This window comes from Typopeltis vanoorti, chromosome 1, assembly GCF_054136105.1.
Source record: "Typopeltis vanoorti isolate ZY-2024b chromosome 1, IOZ_Tvanoo_1.0, whole genome shotgun sequence".
NCBI lineage: Eukaryota > Metazoa > Arthropoda > Arachnida > Uropygi > Thelyphonidae > Typopeltis > Typopeltis vanoorti.
The window spans coordinates 90,424,322-90,448,222 of record NC_143549.1 but is presented as its reverse complement, the minus strand read 5'-3'; the positions used below and the strand labels follow the sequence as shown (position 1 = coordinate 90,448,222).

The 23,901-nt window shown below is 34.0% G+C and overlaps 1 protein-coding gene across 3 annotated transcripts in view; it reads right to left on the bottom strand.

Moving 5' to 3' along the window:
- Positions 1-23,901, bottom strand: part of LOC150110194 (katanin p80 WD40 repeat-containing subunit B1-like) — a 351,290-nt gene that overhangs the window by 220,515 nt on the left and 106,874 nt on the right. For all 3 annotated transcript variants that reach the window (XM_090392102.1, XM_090392114.1, XM_090392108.1), the window contains exon 3: positions 8,182-8,299. In XM_090392102.1, coding sequence (XP_090248228.1) covers positions 8,182-8,299 — 118 coding nt within the window. The remainder of the gene's footprint in view (positions 1-8,181; positions 8,300-23,901) is intronic.

Sequence of the window (23,901 nt, the reverse complement as noted above, 5' to 3'; positions counted from 1 at the left end):
TTTATAAGGCCCACATCTGGATTACTGTGCTCATGTCTGGTCCCCTGGGTTTCTTGGGGGATGTGGAAGCAGCGGAGAAGATTCAGAAGTGAGTGCCCAAGATGGTGAGTGGCCTATGGAATGGAAAATTAAGTTATCCCTATGAGGATAGATTGAAGGTGTGTGGATTGCAGAAGTTGGTTGACAGGAGAAAAAGAGAGGATATGATAGAAACATTTAAGTTGCTTAAAGGATTTTATAGGATAGATGCATGGGAAATGTTTCAGCATTTGGCTAGAGGGACCATAACAAGAGATCATCCCTTGAAGTTGAATAAAAGTGTGGTCAGTAGTAGTGTGAAGACTAGATTTTTTTGCTTGGAGAGTGGTGAATGAGTCGAATAGGTTGCCACAATCAGTTGCGAGTCCTTTTTCTGTTAATGAGTTCAAGGAGACAGGACAGATTGGATGGATAGATTGGATCTCTTGCAATGAGTCTTCTGACTCTGTGGAGGTGCCCACATATTAATAATAATAACAATAATCTCTGCACCACCTTTAAACCATATACCTGGCCTAGTTGGCCGAGCGGTTAGCATATTTGCTCTCCAGCCAAAGCTGTGGGCTCAAATCCTGCCATGGGCATGGATGTTTTTAACTGTCTGTGAAAATACTAATGGTAGTGGTGTAGTTGCAGTTCACTGTACTTGGTGGAGAGAGAGTTGTAGAGCATGTCCCCTCTCTCAATAAGTCTATGGATTCCATGTAGGTATCGCATTATAACAATAAATTAAATTGGCAAATATCATCTGTTCCCCTAAGGACAAACTCTCTTTTATCACATCCAGTAGTGTATGAAATGCTCTGTACTTGTGACCAGGCTTACTATGGATAGACAAGAAGACCTGCTGATAGTTGTCTTGGAGAACATAAGAAATACATTCAACACCAACATTATGGCAAGTCGGGACTAGCAGTAGGTACCTAAGGCAGGACATGCCTTGGATATCCATTCACAGAGGATCAAATGGAACAAAACAAAAGTGTTCACAGAAGTCAGAGAGAGAGAGAGAGAAAGAGAAATTGTTTTAAAGCTACTGCTGATTCCAAAAACAATCTCCGAACCTCAACAAATGGGAAAGCAGGAAGATCTTGCACGGATAATACATTCCCTTTGTGAGAAATATCTAAAAAAATGGTTGCAAAGAATAAAGAGCTCCATTTAATTTTTGCCGATCTGGAGAAAGCTTATGATACTATCCCCAGGAAGGCAATCTGCAGGTAATGAAGTGAGCAGGAACAGATGAAAGAACAGTAGAAATGGAACTGAGGATGTACCAGGGGTAACAAATTTTCATAGGAATTTACTAATAGCAAAGGGCTCAAAAGATCAATAATAAACAAACAGGGAGGAGCAGAGGAAGATAGAAAATCATGATACAGAGGGCACAGAGAATTTTTTTTTTAAAAGATTAGGGAAAATATAGAGATCAAAAGAAATAAGTATAACAAAAAATTAAGTTATTTAATACAAATATTAAATAAGTTCTATTGTATGCATCAAAAACATGAACAACAAAAGCAATTAAGAAAACAAATTCTTGTAGAGACACTTATATGTTGCTTACACATAACTATTAATTTTCAAGGAAATAATATATACTAAAATATTAATTATAAAAGACTAATTAATACTCTCCTATATTTCAGCAATATTACATTGCCATCATCAGGAATCACAAAAAAAAACAATGATATGTGCATGCAGGCATGAAGCAAATGAGGCTGAAGAAAGGCAACAGAAGTTGGAACTAGAGTCTTAAACATTGTCCCACCCCTCCTTTTGGGCTAAATTGGGTAATCTTGGCCATTGGGCTGATGATCTTAGAATGTATGCTTCCCAAATTTGGGGAAGTCTCAAGCACCCAAATTTGTTGAGGTTTGGAAAACTTTTCAGGGCTGAGGCAGATCCGAGGAATAACCTTTCATATTTGTATTTTCTGTGGTGCAACAGAGTGGCTTTCTGCCATATCCTGTGGTAGATGTCCAAAGCATGGTCAGCAAGTCCTGAGTGGCTGTATTCGCAGAATTGGATGTAGTCCTTGTGTTCAGATATTCTAATATTAGCTGACCTGCCTGGTTGCCCATAGGAGGACAGTTTGCAAATGCAAGAGACCTGGTCTACTCCTGGTAGGTCTAGGGGATGTGGCTGGTCTTGAATGGAACAGGTAAGATGCCAGTTTCTTATATGGTTTGTAAGAGGTTGTAAGGTCATATTTCCTTAGGACTTTTGTCAAATTTTTGGATGTCCCTCATTTACTCAGTATTAATTCCTGCATGCACATATCGTTGTTTTTTGTGATCACTGATGATAGCAATGTAACACTGCCAAAATATAGGAAAATATTTTAAGTTTTTAATAATTAAAATTATTATTATATTATATAAAATTATAGCAGAAAACAGAATGGAATCTGCAAGGAAAAAGGAAGACAGCCAAATAGGCCCAATACATGCTGAAGGAGAGGAGCAGAAGAAGAGCTCAGAAAAATTTGAAAGAAGTGGACACAGATGAAGAGAGAGGCATAAAATGGAGTCAGATGGAGATCTGTGAATGAGACCCTATGCTCCCAATGGAGTAATATAAACTTCTATGGAAAACAAAAATTTAATAGCCATTCCATATGTGAAAAGTATTTCTGAAAAAATTGCTCATATCATAAAGAAATTCAATTTTTTCACTTCCTTTTCTCCAGTTATTGAACTGACTGACTTCTTTCAATCATAGGCAAAATAGCTGGTTTCTTTTTGGTGTTTAAGAATCTTGCTTATGTAATTAGAATGGATGACCTGACTTATACCATGAAGCAAAATATGAAGAGCATATGAATTACATTCATTTTTATAAATATATGATGTCAAAATCACCATGACTTAACTACTGACTGTTATAGATGACCATATTAAACAGCAGAGTAATATGATTTTCTCATCATAGATTGTTTAAGTTTTCAAGATTATGCAAAGAATCTTGTAAGGCCTTTCTACACCCATCTGACAAGAATGATGTGACTTTTCCTTGCATTTGGAAGATAGTAATAATAAAGTACTCTTTTTGGATAACCTGTTATTATGTGACACATATATTGAGTCCAAAAATTCAATGAAAGAGCATTCTACACCTCACATTCCATCGTCTACATCAACACATGCAATCCACCATCTACACATTACATAATCCACTGTCCGAAATACATTATCTACTTAATATGGTTTTGAAACAACAAGATTTGAAGATAATAGCTCATGATATCTTTTTGAATATATTTATATGACAATATTCCAAACCAAATGTTCCACAGTTGCCATGGAAATAAAGTCTGTAAAATACCTTTTGTATTTGCATACTAATGTATTGCATAAACACGCAATAACTGTAATGTTGTTTTAAAGTTGGCAGAAAGTTACAACAATGCAGAACTATTATAATTTCATCTGAATGATAATGATGTTGAGAATTGGTGAAGTTAAATTTTTCACAGAAAGGTGCAATATAAGATATCATTCAGAAAAAAACGCTAAGGTATAAAGAAGGATTATAGTTTAGAACAGTGTTTCTCAAAGTGTGGTTCATGTATCCCCGGGGTACGGGAATGGTCTTCAGGTGAGTAATGTGATATTTGGCTATGCATCATTAACGCATGGAATCATTATTAAGAAAAAAAAAAAAAAAAAAAAAAAAAAGAATTATTTTAAATATACTTCTCAATAAATTATATAATATGTATAATTTCTACTCAAATTGTAATAACCTTTATTTGAATAGTTTGCAAATTCGTGGGTCTATTTGTCATGAGTCTTCATTCAGCTTTGTATATGAACGTACGTTGTGAGCCTGCAACAACGCAAAGAGCGTATGATGGTGACTGATAAAAAAATAATTATATGAATCATTAGGAGATGTAATTAAGACAGTTAAGCAGATTAACCAATATGTTCATTATTTGATCATGTTACAAATTTGTTTGTAGTTAAAATAACAATTAATAGGTTTGTAATACTTTTACAATGATATGATATAATTGCTTTAATAATGTATGGAAGTTATAATACCTATAAAACATATTATAATTTTTTCAGCTTTCAAATTCTTAAGTATGGATCATTGGTTAAGACCAGATTTATAAAATGCACAAAAGAGAGCAATATAGCAGATAAGAGTAGCTGTAACAAGAACAACAAGAAAACATTGATATTGTATCTGGATCAAATGAAATTGATAAGAATGTGTTGTCTGACATCTCTAAAGAACCAACTAGGAAGAAGATGAAAAAAACTCCGTAAGAAAGATTTGAATTACTTGAAATGTGGATTTTCATAGACAGGAAATGAAGAGGAACCTATTCCATTATGTGTCATTTGTGGTGAAACTTTAAAAAAATGAAAGCATGAAATCATCTAATTTAAATTGCCATTCTGAATCGAAACATAATGAATACAAGGACAAACCTGTAGAATTTTTTTTTCAAAATAAACTAAAAAATTTAAAAAAATCTCAAAAAATGATGTCAATTGTGTCAGGAGGTGAAAATATGAAGGCTAAAGTTGTGCAGCAGAAAAATTGGTGAAACTTTAGTCAAGTCTGCAGCAAAATAGCAGAAATTATGATCATATATAATGTGAAAAGGTCTTTTGATAGGATTTTTTTATTTTTGATAGGATATTTTCTAGTACCGCTCATCAAAGAATCTCTGAAATGGCTGAAAACATAAAACAAACATTGTTATCCGATATACGTACGAGTCATTATCATGCATTGCAGGTAGATGAATCCACCAACATTACAAATATTGCAAGTCTTCTAGTGTTCTTTAGGTATGAAAAAAAAAAATCAAAAACTTTCTGACAACCCCTTGCCAGAACATACAACAGGAGAAGAAATATTCAACAATATAAATACATTTATGCATCAAAACAAGCTTGATCGGAAAACTTGTGTTGGAATAAGCACTGACGGAGAGAAATCCATGGTTGGATCTAAAAAAGGGCTCGTTTCAAGGATCCAAGCTGTTGCACCAGATGCAAAGTCGACTTTGCATCTGGTGCATACACAGGGAAGCTTTGGCTACACATATTATGTCTACAGACCTAAGAAAAGTTCTGGATGAAACCGTAAAAATCATAAATTATATTAAAAGCCATCCTCTAAATGCCAGACTTTTCTCTTAGCTTTGCAAAGTGAATGGGAAATAATCATACACGACTTCTTTTCCATACCGATGCTCGTTGGCTTTCTCGTGGAAAAATTCTTACTCGTTTATTTGAACTTCAGAATGAACTACAGGTTTTTCTTGATGAAAATTTTGAATTGAAAAAACATTTACATAATTGGAAATTGTTCAGTCAATTAGCATACCTGGCAGATATATTTACTGTATTAAATAATCTTAATTTGTCTTTATAAGGCAAGGGAATTTTTATATTTCATGTCCAAGATAAAGCGAACCAAACTGCCAAAGATGAAGTCATGGCAAAAGCAGGTTGGTAATGGACAATTTGACATGTTTCCATCTCTTCGTGAATTGCTCGCAAGTTCAAATGAGCAAACATTGATTATGTGAAAACTATTATGCAGCATTTACAAAGCTTATAAATGAATCTAGAAAAGTATTTCCCTGAATTGGACACTGAGTGTACAAGATACCCTTTCAATATCAACAAATCTATTTCAAAGGGTCTGTTGCCAATAGAACAACTTTTAGAATTAGCTTCTGATGGTTTCCTAAAAAATAAATACAACAAGAATATGTTATCATTTTATCATTTTGGCTACAAATAAAGAATGAATTTCCTGAATTAACAAATAAAGCTCTAAGGTTCATTTTTCCACTTTGAAGTTCATATCTGTGCGAAGTTGGATTTTCGGCTCTTGTAAATATTATAGATGTTAAAATGCATCTGAGATTGAAATTAACAACTATAGATTCTCGTGGAAAGGCTTAGACGTTGGCTATGCATTTTCACTATATTATTTCAGGAAATTACAATGTACTAGGATATACATTAAAATAAATTTTAATATATTTCTATATTTCGGCAACGTCACGCTGCCATTTTCAAGAACTCAGGTACAAGATACGTGCACGCAGGCACAGCAAAACAATAAATGAGCAAGAAGTATGAAGCTATTAATTCTCCTAAAGTCCTGATGGTGCCCTCTGGCGTTTGGCTGCATGAGACTTCCTCAAATTTGGGAAACCTACATCAGAAGACCTTCAGCCCAATCGCCCAAGAATACCAACATTGCCCGCTAGAGGGCACCATCAGAACTTTAGGAGAATTAATAGCTTCATACTTCTTGCTCATTTATTGTTTTGCTGTGCCTGCGTGCATGTATCTTGTACCTGAGTTCTTGAAAATGGCAGCGTGACGTTGCCGAAATATAGAAATATATTAAAATTTATTTTAATGTATATCCTAGTACGTTGTAATTTCCTGAAATAATATAGTGAAAATAACAACTATAGAGCCAACCGTTGCTGAAATATTATCCCACCACAAGCAATTTCACTCCTTTCACTGATGATAAATTATTTAAATTAAGTAAAAATTTACCGTATCTATATAAATTTTGTTCTATTAAAAATAAATCATTTTTTGTTTACATGTACATCTAAATTCAAATAAAATAGGTATTTACAATGAAATATACTTTTTATTTTATTTATTATTATTTTGATATAAAAGGGTACTTGGTAATAATGAAATTTTAAGCAGGGATATCTGGAGTTTGAGAAATACTGGTTTAGAGAAATAAGAGCACAACTATAATTATGAGCCATTTAGATGAAATTAAGAAAGCACTGCTATCAAGAAAATTCAAACCCAACTAAGAATAGCTTTATAAATGTTTATATTTTGTATTTTATATTTTTTTAAATATATTTTATCATTTTGTTTCTGTCTAACTTAAAATAACTGAACTCACGTAATGAGTAACATTTTCTACTATGCATTTTTGAATAAGTGGTATGGAAAAGCATTCTTTTTAAGAGGGAATGTGGAAATAGTGTTTTTCAGATGTGTGCATGTGCACTTTAGCATATTAAAAGCATGTTTGAAATGCAACTAATAACCATGCATAAATAAATCTACTATAGCTTTTACTTGTCTTTTATTATTATAGAAATATATTATAATAAATAAATTATAATATAAAAAGTAAGGCCAACTTCAAAATTAGAATTTTTTTAAATAGCTTCTTGGGTAGAGGCTTAAGTGCTGTGAGGACATTATGTTGGAGGTTTAATGGATTTTTTTACAACACTCAAAAAGAATTAAAATAGAATTTAATACTTCCTATATTTCATCCTAGTCACTAGGACATCTACGGGGATTACAAAGACAATTAATGTAACATGCACACAAAAACTTACAATACTAAGCCCAACCACGTGGGTGACAATACAGTCCTATCTAGGTGGAGCGCCCTCTAAGGGCAGTAGTAGGTGGCCTGGAATGTAAGGTGGGACCTCTGGTGATGACTGTTTCCCAAATCTTCGGAAGCTTAATGCAACCGTATTTGTTAAGATTTGGTTGGTTTCTGAGAGCTGCTGCTGCTTGCTGTTTTGGACACCACCCACAGAGTATCATGGAAGAAAACCACCATGCTCCACCACAGCAAATTCAAGAAAGAGAGACTTTTCTTAGAAGCAGCAGCAGCTCTCAGAAACCAACCAAATCTTAACAAATACGGTTGCATTAAGCTTCCGAAGATTTGGGAAACAGTCATCACCAGAAGTCCCACCTTACATTCCAGGCCACCTACTACTGCCCTTAGAGGGCGCTCCACCTAGATAGGACTGTATTGTCACCCACGTGGTTGGGCTTAGTATTGTAAGTTTTTGTGTGCATGTTACATTAATTGTCTTTGTAATCCCCGTAGATGTCCTAGTGACTAGGACGAAATATAGGAAGTATTAAATTCTATTTTAATTCTTTTTGAGTGTTGTAAAAAATCCATTAAACCTCCAACATAATTTTTAAATAGCAAATAGTTTCCCTTGATGCTATAACACTTTATTCAATATGACTCAAGTGTGTGTGAAATATATGAATCAAAATATATTTAAATTAATACTTAAATTTTTGTCTGCAAAAATATTTTAGCAGAATATATATGATTTACAAAGCATAAATTTACTTTTTGCAGCCTCAAGATCCCACAGCTTAAGTGCCCCAGAACAGGATCCAGCACAAACCATAACCTCTCTATGATCAAATCTGACACACTCAACTGAAGTAGAATGACCTGTCAAACTCTGAAATGAAACATACCAAAGAAATTTTATAATACAGTCAAAATGATATCTGTATAGACCACAAAAGATCATCAAAAATACATATTTCACATTTGCAGTGTATGTGTGTGCGCGCACATATTTTACAAATACATCTGCTTGACTAACAGCCTGAAGCTGTTACTGCTCTGACAGGAAAAACTTGTGTTTGGTTCACTTATTTGAGGAACTAAGGTTTATGATCTGACCTCTTCTTTTCTAGTTCCTACATTTTAATGCATTGGGGGTAAAACATGAAGTATAGTGTTATTCCAATTTCTACAATATAAGTAATAAAACATCTTTTTTTAAAAGAATATAAAATGTAGAAATATTTTTAAAACTGTATATAATAATGAAGTTATGACATACATTCAAAACAATTTTCAATGATATTTCAATTTCAAAATTTTAATGTTACTGCTGTTCTCAGGCAAAAGATCAATACAATAAAAATAGTCTCATGCATTTTCTCATGCATTCACTTTCTGCTATATGTTGAAATAGCTTTCAACATATAGCAGGATTATAATTTTTGTGATTTTACATAAACTAGAAGTTATGATTAATTTTTATGGCTATTTTGCCTATTTTTCTTTAGGAGTACTTCTTGTATAATGTCATTGGCATTTTACTAAATTTATTTAAGACATTGATATTTTAGAGACATGGGTATATGAAAAATATATGGAAGGGAATAATTTTGGACATACCTCTGTAGAACGTTCAAGGTTGTCTTCTTTTGGAGCAGTATCAGGCTAATGATGATAAACATTTCTATAACACTGCGAAAATATGACCAAAAGGGGAAAGAGAACAAATGTGGAGATAGGATAATGTGAGAACTAGAATTGCAGACAAAAACAAAAAGGGATGTGAACAACCAAGTTTCCAAGGATGGACTACAAATTCTATGGGAAAGAGAGCATATTTTTAGGGGAAAAGAGAAGGATAGAATATAATAAATCAAGATTAGGGATGGGAGTAACGATCCTCAAATAATCAAATCCTCAGTCAACCAATCCTTTACTAGGTTAGCATGTCGACTGATTCCAGAACAGTGCTAATGTACCATGCATTGAGCAGCAGTATAGAAATTTTTTTTACCCTTAAATGTGGTGCAATATTACCATATTTAAGGGTAAAAAGAAATCAAACATTTTAGACCAATAAATTTGTTCAAATGTTGTTCAAATCAACATTCAAAAAATTATAATTCACATTGATAGCTAATATCAATCAGCTATCAATCTCTAAAAGATCTATGATTTTCATGAAGGAATACACAGACTTTTAAGTCCAATCTTTAAATAAAAACTTCAAGTGCACAATAAAGTTTTATTAACTTATTAATCACAAAATATTTGACATATCATTAAGTCACACACTATTAATAACACTGTCCAACACAATTTTTGCTGACTTTTATATGAGACTTGTTTTTTTACTAATTTGGGTGTGCTGATTTCAAATATCAAACCCATTTTTCTCTAACACATCAGGTTTTTCCTCTGTGGCATTTTCTTTTTGCTAATTTGTAAGTTTTTGATAGTTTTAAGGAGGCAGTACTATTTAGAGGATCAAAAAAAAAAATCGATTCTGAAAGTATGTACTGTTAAAAATCTGTTCCTAACTTTTTATCAAGAAATTTGAAAAATTCCCGAAGATATAGCCTATTATTCAAAGCGGTGCGCAGATCAGAATCGGAGCGCTCACCGCTCTCGCTTGTTAGTAAACAAATAAATGTGTAAGAACTTGCAACGGCACGTACTGGTGCTTTGAATGCGAGAGAGGCCGATAATTAGATACATAACTACTTAACAATATTCATTAAAAATTACAAGAATATTTATAAAAAAATAACAATTTTACTTACACATGAGTTTTCAGGGAATAAATTTTTGTTTGTAGCAATTTCTGGTGTGTGTTCTGTTTTGGCAATCCCTTTGAATACTCCAACAATAGTCGGCCATCATGTGAGAATCCCATCTTCCTTGGTACGGATCTTCCATAGTTTTTAAGTCTTGATGAAATCTTTCGCCTTGTTCATTGCTTACAGCACCTAAATTCTCGGGAAATATATCAAGATGACTGTATAGGAAATGAAGCTTTATGCTCATGTTGCAACCTAGGTGCTGGAAATTTTCAAGCATTATTTCCACTAGATCTTTGTAATTGCACGCTTTTTTGTTTCCAAGTAAATTATTTGCAACCATCGTAAATGAAGTCCAGGCCTCTTTCTCAATTTCGTTCATAGAGTTGATGAAATTTGGGTCTCTCATTAAAGTTCTAATTTGCGGTCCATCAAATACACCAGCTTTAATTTTTTCATAACTAAGTCGTGGAAATTTTTCACATATGTATTGGAAACAGTCACCTTGTAAATCTAAAGCTTTAACATACTGCTTCATAAGACCTAGTTTGATGTGTAGAGGTGGAAAAATGATTTTTTTCTCAGTTGATTAAAGATTGATTTATAACATTCTGTTCTCCAACATTTAAGGATATTCTAAGAGGCCAATGTTTCTGACTCCAGTGTTGGTTTCTAACTCGACTATCCCAGAAGCATAGAAAACACGGAAACTTTGTATATCCTCTTTGAAAGCCAAGTAAAAAGTTCACCATTTTAAGATCCACACAGATGATCCAGTTATGATCTGTATATTTTAATAACTTCAGAACCTTTTTAATGTCCTCATATGTTTCCTTTAAGTGGACTGAATAGCCAATAGGAATTGAGCCATATACATTCCCATTGTGTAGTAAGACACACTTGAGACTTCTGCTTGAACTGTCGATAAATAAACGCCACTCATTTGGATGATATTGTACAACACTCATTTCAGTTAGTAAACCTGACACATTGTTACAGTAAACAAACTCACTCTCGTGTTTAAAATATTGTACAAGATTACTTTCCCTGCTATGATAAAAAGTTATCTTCGTATCTTGCTCCAGTAAGTTTTTTTTCATTTAATCTTGAAGCTAACAATTCCGATGATTCCTTTGATAGGCCCAAATCTCTTACTATGTCATTCAATTCTGCTTGAGTAAAACGTTGCGGTCCAGAACTAGAAATTAAATTTTCATTGTCTAAATCAACATCCGGGTCTTGCTCCTCAAGAACATCTGGCATATCCCGATCATGCTCGTTCTCAAGTAAAGGAAGTCCTTTATAAATTGGCACGGCTATTTCATTGGAATGAGCAACTGGCCGAATTGCTGAGTCGAGATTTGGATGCACAATTTTTTTCTTATTCTTCTTATTATAACCAGAAGTCTGAACTAAACAAAAATAGCAATCATCTACATGATTTTTCGGTTCACGCCAAATCATTGGAATGCCAAAAGCTAATTTTTGGCATTTTCCCTTGCTCCACTGTCGTAAATTTTCTACACATGACTTACTTTATTTGGAGCCCAAGACTTGTCCTGATCTGCAATTTTTACATCAAAGTATGCAAAGTGCACTTTCTTAACGAAATCAGTGATATTTGTCCTTTGACAAATATCACTTTAAATATCACAGTAAAGCTGCCACAAATGTAGCAGAAGGAATCTACACTATTGACACTATTTCAAGTAGTAGACATGATGTATTTTCTTCACTGCCGACTAACATGCAATTAACAAGACAAAAAAAAAAAAAAACCAGAGACTTTATCGAAACGTTATAAGCACTCATTACTTTCACGATTGATTAACGATTGACTGATTTCGATCGTTCTTTGTCTGCTATGACGCATATAGCATTCATTTGTTTTAGGCAGTTGTCATTGCCTACTTTTCATCACCTAAATGTATTAGGTCGGTTATCGGCCTCTCTCTCACATTCAAATCGCCAGAACGTGCTATTGCAGGTTCTTACGCATTTATTCGTTTACTAAAAAGCGGGAGTGGCGAGCGCTCTGATTCTGATCTGCACACTGCTTTGAATAATAGGCTATATCTTCGGGAATTTTTCGAATTTCTTGATAATAAGTTAGGAACAGATTTTTAAAAGTACATACTTTCAGAAAATAATATTCAAAAATTGATCCTCTAAATAGTACTGCCTCCTTAAAACTATCAAAAACTTACAAATTAGCAAAAAGAAAATGCCATAGAGGAAAAACCTGACATGATAGAGAAAAATGGGTTTGATATTTGAAATCAGCACACCGAAATTAGTAAAATACAAGTGTCAGATCATAATCAGCAGGAAAAAAAATTTTTTTTTTGTTGGCCAGTGTAATTAACAGTGCTAGACTACTATTTACTATGTTAACCACCAATGTCAAAAATGAAGACAGTAATTTCCACAGCATTTGAATGTAATGCTGATAACTGCCTATCATAAGCACCTTTAGAATCTTACAAGACTTGCCACATTACGCAACATTTTTTACATGACAATTATTTAACTATATTTTATAGTTTTAAACCAACTATCTGTCTGTCATCACAAAAGAATAGTGTAATAGATTCCTGTTTACTCTCATAAAAGATTAACCTCAAAGACTTCCAACTTCCAATGTGATGCAAAATTTATGATGAACCCTATAGCACATTAGTATAGTATTGTAGGCAAGAAAAGAGTAATTTTTGGAGCAAAAGTTCCAATCTTCCACTTTTTTTTTTGGCAACTCTCTCTCATTATATATATATATCTACTCTATAATATGAAATGATAAGCCTTTTTTTGTAACATTTTTGTGTCACGTTTTTTGTCAAGTTATTTGAAACGTTTTGAAATATGTTTAACAACCGAGTAGATGTACCTCCATGCATATATATATAATTATTATTATACGGGCAACTCAATAGAGTCTGTAGACTCATCGAGAGAGGCCCTAAGAATGTTGGATAGTTCTTGGCAACATTATGCCAAGAACTATCCAACATTCATATAATATCTATCATACTTTAGCTTTGAAGTTATTCACCATTCTCTAAGCAAAAAACCAGTCCTCACTCCCTTGTCTCATGTCATGAGATCGCTTCAAGCAATCTCCTAAGTCTGTCACACTTGTCAGCCCTGAAATTCCACATATACCCTCTTCTTAAAATTTAATTCCACACATCTCAGATTTATATATATATTGTGATTGTTCATTTTTACTCAGTAGAAAATATTATAAATTACTTTAAATGACTGATACCGAGAGATAAAGAGGTGACATGGTTTATTTAAAAAGATACTACTAGTTTACTAGTTTCGTTGAATGGACCAACTTCTTCAGGTATCACAATCAAAGAAATATACAAAAAATAACAGAGACTTAAAAATTGCATTAACAGTACTAGTACAAAAGACAGTAGTACATTTTGATTACATAGAGAAAGCTGTGGAGAATTCATGACTAAGTTTAACACACGTGAACCAAGTATTGGTTCTCCTAGTTTTGCCTTACTGTACTGATGATGTCCTAAGATACCTAGGACGAAATATTTACGCAATAAAAAACCTATCACTGTAGTTCACGTGTGTTAAACTTAGTCAGTAGTACATTTTGAAACAGTAATGTGAGCTTGAGTTCCAAATAAAAGTTGACTATGTGCTGTCACGAGTGCGCCAGTATTGAACAGACGTAATGTGTGCATCAGAGAGATTGAAACTTAGGCTGTTTGATATGAGAAGAATCTAAGGTAATTTCTCTAGATTCGACAATCTTTCTTTCAAGTTCATCATAGCATACATGGATATTAGAAGTTTTTGTGTCCAGTCCAAAATGTGTTGGCGGCCCTCATCTGAGTTAACAGAAAAAAGTGTTCTTCGGTGTTCTTCCATATGTAAAAGGATGGATTTAGCAGTCTGGCCATAGTATGGCTTTCCACAATCACATAAAATCTTGTAGACTCCTGGAAACTGAGTGGGAAGATGTTTCTCTTTAGGTTTACTAAGTATGGAGCAAAATTTTCGGAGCATAGTGAAGCAAGTTCTGAGGTTAAATTTCTTGAGAATTTTAGCCAGTTTTGGTGAAAGAGCCGATGCAAGGCAAAGAAATAAAGGCTCTGGGGGAAGAGGGATCTTCAGAAGCAGTTGAGTGATGGAGAGAAAGAAATTTGTCAATCTTATTAGGAGAGAAACCATTATTAATAAGTCTTTTTAAGAAAAAGGAGTTCATTTTCAATTTCTGTTTTTTCTGTTAGTAAAGATTTGGCCCATTGTGCTAAGGTGGAAATAATACCAAATTTTTGCAGAGGGTAGTGATGGGAAGAAGCATGAAGGTATCTGTCAGTATGAGTAGCTTTTCTAAAAATTGAGATTTTAATACTTTCAGAACATCTAGTAAGCTTCAGATCTAGAAAGGGGAGGCAGTCATCGGATTCCAGTTCGAAGGTAAAAGAGATTTTTTCATGAAACTTGTTTAGGTGGTCCAAAAATAAATTGAGATTGTTGACACTGTCTTCCCAGATGAGGAATATATCATCTATATAACGATACCTGGAATAACGATACACTGCTAGAACCAGGTAAAATAGAAAATGTGAAATGTGAAAAAAGAAATGGAAAGACTTGAAATAGACATTCTGGGCATTAGTGAGATGTTAATGTCAGCTCTTTGCTTTATGCGGATGATGTTATACTTCTAAATAAATATGCTACAAGTCTGCAAGATTCTCTGACTAAATTGAATAGCTGTTGTAATAGATATGGTATGAAGGTCAGCAATAAAAAGACAAAGACAATGAAAATAGGCAGAATCATTGAAAATGTCAACTGTGTTGTGAATGGATAACCTGTGGAACAAGTAAAACATTTCAGATACTTAGGCACGATTTTTACTGAAGATGGTAAATTAAATATGGAAATAGACAACAGAATCAGAATCAGCAAAGCTGGTATGGTGGGAAGTCAATTGAATAAATTCATATGGAATAAGAGAGAAATTAGTAGGAACACTAAATTAGCTGTATACAAGACAGTGTTCAAACCAGTTTGAACTTATGGATCTGAGAGCTGGGTCAGAAGTAAAACACTTGACCAAAGACAGAGACTGCAGATATGAGAGTCCTGAGAAAGATTAGAGGCATGAACAGATGGTATCAATGGCAATATCATATTAAAAATGAGGATATTAGGAAAGAACATGACATTGTCAGCATCCAGGAATGCGTTAGCAGAGCTAATCTCAGGTGGTATGGTCACTTAAACAGAATGGGAGAGGAAAGATTAGCAAAACAAGTGTTCTCTGCCAGGTTGGCAGGAAAACGACCCAGAGAAAGACCAAGATATAGGTGGATTGATACGGTACAAAGTGCCTTAGACGATAGAAATATAAGATCTGATAATGTTGGAGTCTTGACAAGTAACAGACTGATTTGGAGGAAAATTGTAGATAGGAAGTTAGTAATGATGTAATTTTTTCATGTAGTACTGTCATATCCTGTACACCCCTTGAGGGTACATGGCAGGAATTTGATGATGATGGGCATTAGTAAGACGAGATGGGAGGGACAGGGTGATTTCTGGAGTGGAGAATTTCAGATAATATATTCAGGACAAAAGAAGGGCGAGTCAGGTGTTGCAATAATGCTTCATAAAAAAGTTGGAAAGTTAATCACTACAATAATTAACTATAGTGACAGAATCATGGCGATAAGCATTCAAAATGAACCAGTAAACCTCAATATTATAATGGTCTACATGCCAACATCACAACATAGCGATGAAGAAATAGAAGAAATCTGGAGCAGCTTTAAAGACAGAGACAATACAATAATAATGGGAGATTGGAATGCTATAGTGGGAGAAGAGAGTAATGATAATGTTTCAGGAAGATTTGGTCTTGGACGTAGGAATGAAAGAGGAAAGCAATTAATAGAATTTTGTACACAAAAACAGTTAGTTTTAGCAAATACACTATTTCAAGTTTCAAAAAGAAGAAGATATACCTAGAAAGCACCTGGGGATTCAAATACATATCAAATAGATGATATATTGGTCAAGAAAAGATACAGAAACCAAATAAAAAATTGCAAAAGCTATCCAGGTGCCGACATTAGTAGTGACCATAACCTTGTCTTAATGAAAACAGAACTGAAACATAGGAAACAAATCCAAAGATACAAACCAATGAGATGGAACCTTGAAAAATTAAAGAGTAAAGAAGTAAAGAGAGGATACCAAGAGGCAACTGATCATAATATTCCAGAAAACATAAATAGTCAGAATAATACTGAAAACCAATGGAATATGATTAAAGAGTTAATTACAAATTCATCAAATCAATTATTGAAAAATGCAGAAAAAGAAAACAATGGATAACAGATGAAATACTTGGCCTTATGGATAAAAGAAGAAAATATAAAAATGCTGTTAAAGAAGAAGATGTGGCGAATACAAATATCTTAAAAATCAAATTACAAGAAAATGTAGACAAGCCAAGAAAGAATACCTGGAAGAACAGTGTAATGACATAGATGAATTATTTATAAAAGAAAACATGGAGAAAGCCTATAAAGAAATTAACAAACTGACTTTCAAATTTAATAAGAACAGCAAAAACAATGCCATCAAAGATGAAAATGGAAAAATTACTAATAGAATCTGAGGATATATTAGTGGAACGGAAGAATTATCTTGAAAATCTCTATAATGGTGATGAACTTGATGTTGATATCAGCATAGAAAATCAAAATGAAGATAATCTAGGACCCCCAATAATGCGAGAAGAATTTGATAAAGCACTGTCCGAAATGAGTAATGGAAAAAGTCCAGGTGTAGACAATATTCCTATAGAACTGCTACAAAATCTAGGTGATGAGACAAAAATCCTTACTCTATCAATTAATAGCCCAAATCTATGATAGAGGAGAAATACCAAAGGAGTTTATGAAATCAACCATAATACCAATACCAAAAAAGAATAATGCAAACAAATGCAGCCAATTTAGAACAATAGCTTTAATCCCACATGTTAGCAAAATTCTGCTAAAAATTATTCAAAAATAGATTGTCTATTGGATGAAGACCAATTTGGATTCAGAAAGAATAAAGGAACAAGAGAGGCAATACTCTGTTTAAGAACAATAATAGAGACAAAGATTAGACCTTAGTCAAAATACTTACATTTGCTTCCTTGATTTAGAGAAAGCATTTGATAAAGTAAACCAGCACAAATACTCCTAAATTGTCTAACTAATATCGGCATAGATTTGAGGGATAGGAAAATAATTTATCAAATTTACAAAAATCAAAACGAACAGATTAAAATCAATGATAAGGAGAAAATAATAATATCAGGAGTGGAGTAAGACAAGGATGTATACTTTCACAACTTTTATTTAATTTATATATTGAAAAGGCCATTCAGGAAACTAAAGATAAAATAAATAGTAGCATAAAGATAAATGGTGAGCAAGTCGTGTATAAGATTTGCTGATGACATAGCCCTTGTAGCAGAAAACAGAAGAACATTAACAACAATGCTAGAATTACTAAATAATAACCTTGAAAAATATAAAATGAAAATCAACACAGATAAGACTAAAATCATTGTTACGGGCAAAATCCCTATCAATACAGAGCATATAGACATCAGTGGGGAACAAATAAAACAAGTGAAAAGCTTTAAATATTTAGGAAGCCTAATAACAGAAGTGGGCAGAACAAGAGAAGACATAAGATCAAGAATAAACAATGCAAAAGCCCACTTCTCTAAGATGAAAAGCATTTTAACAGGCAACCTCAACCTACAATTGAAAAAAAAATTAGTAAAGACATTGATATGGAGCATTGCACTTTATGGATGTGAAACCTGGATTCTAGGCAGAGAGAATGTAAGAAGATTGGAGGCTTTTGAAATGTGGTGCTGGCATCGCATGAACAAAATAAAATGGACAGAAAAAAAAAAATTCAAACCAACAAGTCCTGAGAGAGATAAACGAAACAAGAACTCTAATAAAATCGATCAAAATTAGAAGGGATAGGTGGTTTGGACATATACTTCGACATGATGGACTTGTGAAAAGAATAACTGAAGACAAAATAGAGGGGAAAAGAAGAAGAGGTACACCAAGGAAAAGCTTTCTTAAACCAAGTCAAAGACAGCACGGGTTTGAGGAGTTACCAGGAGGTTAAGAAGAAAGCCAATGACAGCAGAATGAAGGAAATTGCTGCTGAGATACCAGTCCCAAGATTGATGCAACTGATGATGAGACATTTCCCTTAAACCAAAATTTTGGTTTAAGGGGAAGGAGTTAATAGCTTTTTCTTCAACATCGTTAAGAAATATATCTGTGAGAATAGGAGAGAATGGGCTGCCCATAGCCAGACCTGAGTTTTGTAAGTAGATCTTATTATCATATTTGAAGTATCCTGACTTTATGCAATGGGAGAGTAAAGCAAAGAGTTTTTTGGATAATTTGTTCTTGAAAAGATTGAGGACTTCTTGAGCAGGCACATTTGTGAAGAGAGAGATAACATTGAAACTAGCCATTAAATCTGTTTTTTTAAGTTTGATGTCCTTGATTTTTGATACAAAATCAGCAGAGATTTTAATATGAGAGGAGGAAATTCCGGAAAGATTTCTTAAAAAAGTCGTGAGTTATTTAGAAAGGTTGTAGGTAGGTGAGTGTATGCCTTCAACTATTGGTCTGAGCAGGCAGTTTGACCAATAGTTGAAGGTATACAATTACAAAAAATGGATAGAATTAATTACATCCTTAAAAAATAAAACTTGTATTGATCCTTTGCAACAAAGGAAACATTGGGATGAAGTTATAAAAAGAATAATTTTTGTAGTACAGTTTTTAGGCAAACAAAATCTAACTCTTTGTAGTAAAAGTAATAAACTTTACGATCGCAACAATGGCAATTTTTTAAAATGCATTGAGATGTTAGAAAAGTTTGATCCTTTTATATCGGAATACATGTGATGTGTAGCTAATGATCCTGACTTTAAAAATATGCCCTCCTATTTAGGAGATAAAATTCAAAATGAAATACTTTATTGGCATCAAATATTAAAAATAACGTTTTTATAAAGTGTTTTTTTTATTTGTGGGGGGGGGGGGGGTATAGGGGCACCAACTAAAGTTTTGCACACAGGAGCTGGACACTACTGGCGCACCCCTAGCTGCATCTATATCCTTGCATCACCTTTCTCTAATGGAACTATCTTGCTTCCATCTGCTCACTTGGAATTCCTGTTTGTTGTGATTTAAATCAAAACAAGCAAATTAAGAGATTAATTCTTTTGTAATTCCTTCAAGTATCTATGGCGATATCCTATCTGATCTTGTTGCTATACGTACACGAAGCTGTTGTGGTGATATCATTAAATGCAAACCTTATCTCTATCCATTCGTCTAATTGTTCCAGAGTATTTTGAACCTTATTGTTTATGCTTGGAATATATACCGTGGCAAAGTGACTGCAATAATTCTGCAGCACATATCACTTTCCTTCCATTTATGTTCACTAAGGTTTCTATTCCACAAACTTTTTTTTTTCTCTTTTACTTTCTACATGAATGAAATCTCTTGAATTTCCTTTGGCCTTTTCAGCTAACTTCATTTCATAGTCTAGGTTTGTCTTCCTTACCATGACTGTCACTTTACTGGCATATATTTCATAGTAATCTGAACCTGATCATTAACCAATATTCTTTCCACAACAGTTTCTGTTTATTAACTCTTGCTTTATGAAATTACTCTTATGCAAATTAAATTAAACCTGTGCAACTAACTCTCCTAACTCTGCAATACATTTTGATACAACTTCCTTCAGTTTCTTAGGTCGTCACTAAATCCTTTATATTTTAATCATGCAAGTATATCACACTAAACACATTCAACTCTGCCCATTACTAGTCATTTTCATTACAAACAATCATAATCACTACATGTTTCACTGTTATCAGGAAAATAAATAAATAAAAATACACAAAGTATGACTAAACCAGTCATTTTATGACCATCCAATAAGTAAAATGATCTTAGCTCATAGTTTGAAAATATATCAAAATTTATTTTTCATTTCTTGCGAAATAAGCTGCCTGGCTTATCTCTAAAGGCAAGTATTAAGTCACTTGTATGCATCTTTCCAGTAATTCACCTTACAAACCACATGCCCTTGTTTCGGTAGAAAAGAAACGTCCTTCACGGTTACGTGGACGATTTCGTGTGGTGAAGATCATTCACACGCATGAACCTCGGTTGTTTCTCATCGGTCAACGGCGTGTACAAAACAATAACTGGAAGTTTGAAACAAGCTCATTCACGGTTCTCAAGGTCATCGATAGCAGAGGTAACTGCTTGTTACGAAAGCACAGAACTACAGCACTGAATAATGAGTGCACGTTAGCGAAGTACGCTTACAAAAGCAGGTATTAAAAGCGAGTATCGTTACGTCTGGTTATGAGCTCGATTAGTCATGTATTCAAAACAGTTACTTCTAGTGAGAGATAGAAGGCTAAATTTTTAAACATAAATTGAATGGTGAAGCAGAATTTTCCTCACCATAAAAATAATAGCAACAAATAAAATAAAAACATATATCCAGTCGTCTGGATTTCTCACGCAAAATATCGAGTATAAAGGAAAAAATATCAAAATGAAAATCAAGAATTTTAGCCAAGTGAAAAACTTTCCGCAACTTGCAATTTCCTTTAATTACCATTTGTATATCATCAACTCGATTCGAAAATGTCATTAGAGCAATGCAAAAAAAGAACACTGCCCTTTAAAACGCCATTTTTCTTATTTACATAATCACAACAATAACCTGAAAAGGCTCTGACTTCGCATTAACCTTACTGGAAAGCGAAGATAACATCTATTTACTTTTTGTATTAATTAGCAGCCAAACATTTTTTTTTTTTGTTTATAATACTGACTCTCAAAAAAAAAAAAAAGTGAAATATGCGGAGTAGTCAATGTTTTAAGTAACGCAATACAGTATTCAGTTCATGCAAGATAGGTAGTCTTGCATGTTATCAATCATTTTCAAATCGCAAACACTGTTTGCTTACGAAGCATAATAAAACAAATATTCTTTCATTTAATCAGGGCCGATCCGAAAGTATCTAATGCCCCTAGGCAAAGAAAATTTAGGCGCCCCTATACACTGTCTCTATATATTTTTTCCCCGAACTATGTAGCAAAATTGGTGTCCCGAAGCTTATCGCCCCTAAGCATCTGCCTAAGTTCGCCTAATCATAAAACCGGCCCCGAATTTAATTAGTTAAATTTCATTTTGAAACGTTCTTATTTTACGTGAGTCCGTACGCAGTAAGAAGGTTGAAAGCGATTTCACCAGTTTCATAACGCGTTAGGATTTCTTCTCTCCTCTAATGAAAGACTGCTGGACAACACGTTCATTATAGTCCAGATCTTGCTTTCATGAGTGAAAACGAACTGGCATGCATTCATGCTGTCCATTATTCGGAATGGATGAGAATATAACTGGTGGTAACTTACAGGAAGTGGAAGTCTGAAATTCCAGGTATTGTTACTCTTTTATCTAAGTGCCGCTAGCGTTTCTTTTGTTAGTGAAAATTATAAAATCATACTGAGTTAACAGTTTCCACAGAGAGTATGAAGTCGACCAAATTACATCATTTATCACGGAAATCATATTTTGGTTTGTTTACATTATGAAATGAACCTTATATGCTCAAATTTTCACTGCTTTACATCATTTACCAATACTTAATCTCATTTTTCATTCAACGTCTTAGGTTCTGTGATACGTGTACGAATAAGTAACAGGTTGTCTTCATCTAAATTTAATGTATGACAGGGCGACTGATCCTATCAACGTAGTAAATTAATGATAGACAGAGGAAGTGAAAAAGTGAGTTGTAGATTGAAGTCCGCCAAGGAAGTGACTCACTTTGTAATTAGATCGCAGAAAATCAAGCTCCAGAGGTAAATAATCATAGGTCAGAGTGAACGATAAAGAGAACAAACGAAAATATCAAGTATAGAAAATAAATTTTGATGTTAAAGGGGATACGGGACTTGACATTTCTGACAGAATAACAATCTGACAAACGAATGAGTACTTCCCTTTTTAGAAGTAATCATATAACGTGTAGTTTGAGCAGCTAAGGATGGCAGTTAAAATTCTGTGAGAAATGGTTTTAAGATGTGTGTGTAACGCAGATGCACGTACGAAGGTGGTTCCATAAGTTTACGGCTTGACTAACTTTTAGAGTTGATAGAAAGAAAACAACTGCGTTCACAATGGATTTCAGCACAGAAATGTTAATCTTTGAATTAACATTTCTAATTCACTTGAAAAAATAGTCTGTACTTTTGTCTGCAAAATGGCCTAAAATTACATTGTCATCTGCAAATTTTCTTCCTCGCAGGTTATTTATTCAGTTTCGAGAATAGGTAGTAGTCACTGAGTGCCAATCTGGCCTGTAGGGTGAGTGTTCAATCTCCTGGAAGCCACAGTTCTTCGCAACAATAGCCGTATGGACTGGAGCACTGTCGTGAAGCAGGCGAACGCCATGACTCAGCATTCCTCGTATCTTCTCCTTTATGGCCTCTCGCAGTTTGTGCAGAAGTGAAGCATAATATTCTGTACTCACGGTGGTATTCCTTTCCCTGAAGTCAAGAGAATTCCCCGGCAATCCCAAAAGATTGTTGCCATGATCTTCTTGGTGGACTGAGTGACCCCTGGCTGTTTTCGGCGGTACTTCGAAAGAGGATCATAATAAAGGAGTATGGTTTCATCCCTAATGAGAATGGATTCCAGCACTTCTGGTTCTCTTGGTAAAGAGCTCTAAAAACTTGCGGGAACAGGTCACACGATGCTTCTTCTGAATTGAAGAGAGAAGTTTGGGCATCCACTTTGTACTGACCATCGTCATGTGAAACCTCGTGAATGATGCGAAAGACGGTTGTTATAGAAAGCCCCATCCTTTTTGAGATTTCTTTGAGCTTCAGCCGTCTGTCATTGAGTGGTTCCTCCTCAACAAGAGTTATTTTCCTCAGTCATCACTTCCACAGGCGGACCATCACGACGATCATCTTCGATGCTCTCTCTCTTCCTAGGCGAAACTGTTTAGCTCATTCCTTCATGATGGAATGAATGGGAAGCTTCCCTCTTTACACATTTATCTGTGAGATAAATGTGTAAACTTCAAAGAACAAACATGATGTGTTATGTATGTTTAAGTAAGATCACTTTCGAAATCGCCGTGAATTCACACACGCTTTATTTATTTATTGAACTTTAAGATCTTAATTTTAGACAAATCAAAATATTCGGATGAATTAGAATATAGAAGAAAATACAGATGAGCTATGGGAAAAAAAAAGTGTGTGTGTTTGAGGGACACCAGTATATAATTAAATTATTCAGAAAAGCTCGAAATACTGCCGCCATCACGATTTTCTCTAAGAATTCTCACCCTTTAACAGGAAAGAAACACCCCAAAATGTATCGGAAAATTAGTACAGCCATCTATAGAAGAAAACAAAACTGTATGTTTGAGTGACATTAATATATATAATTAAATTATTCAGAAAACTCAAAACACGGCCGACATCACGACTCTACTCTAAGAATTCCCACCCTTTAACAGGAAAGAAATACCGCATAATGTATTGGAAATTAGTACACCCATCTATAGACAACCAAA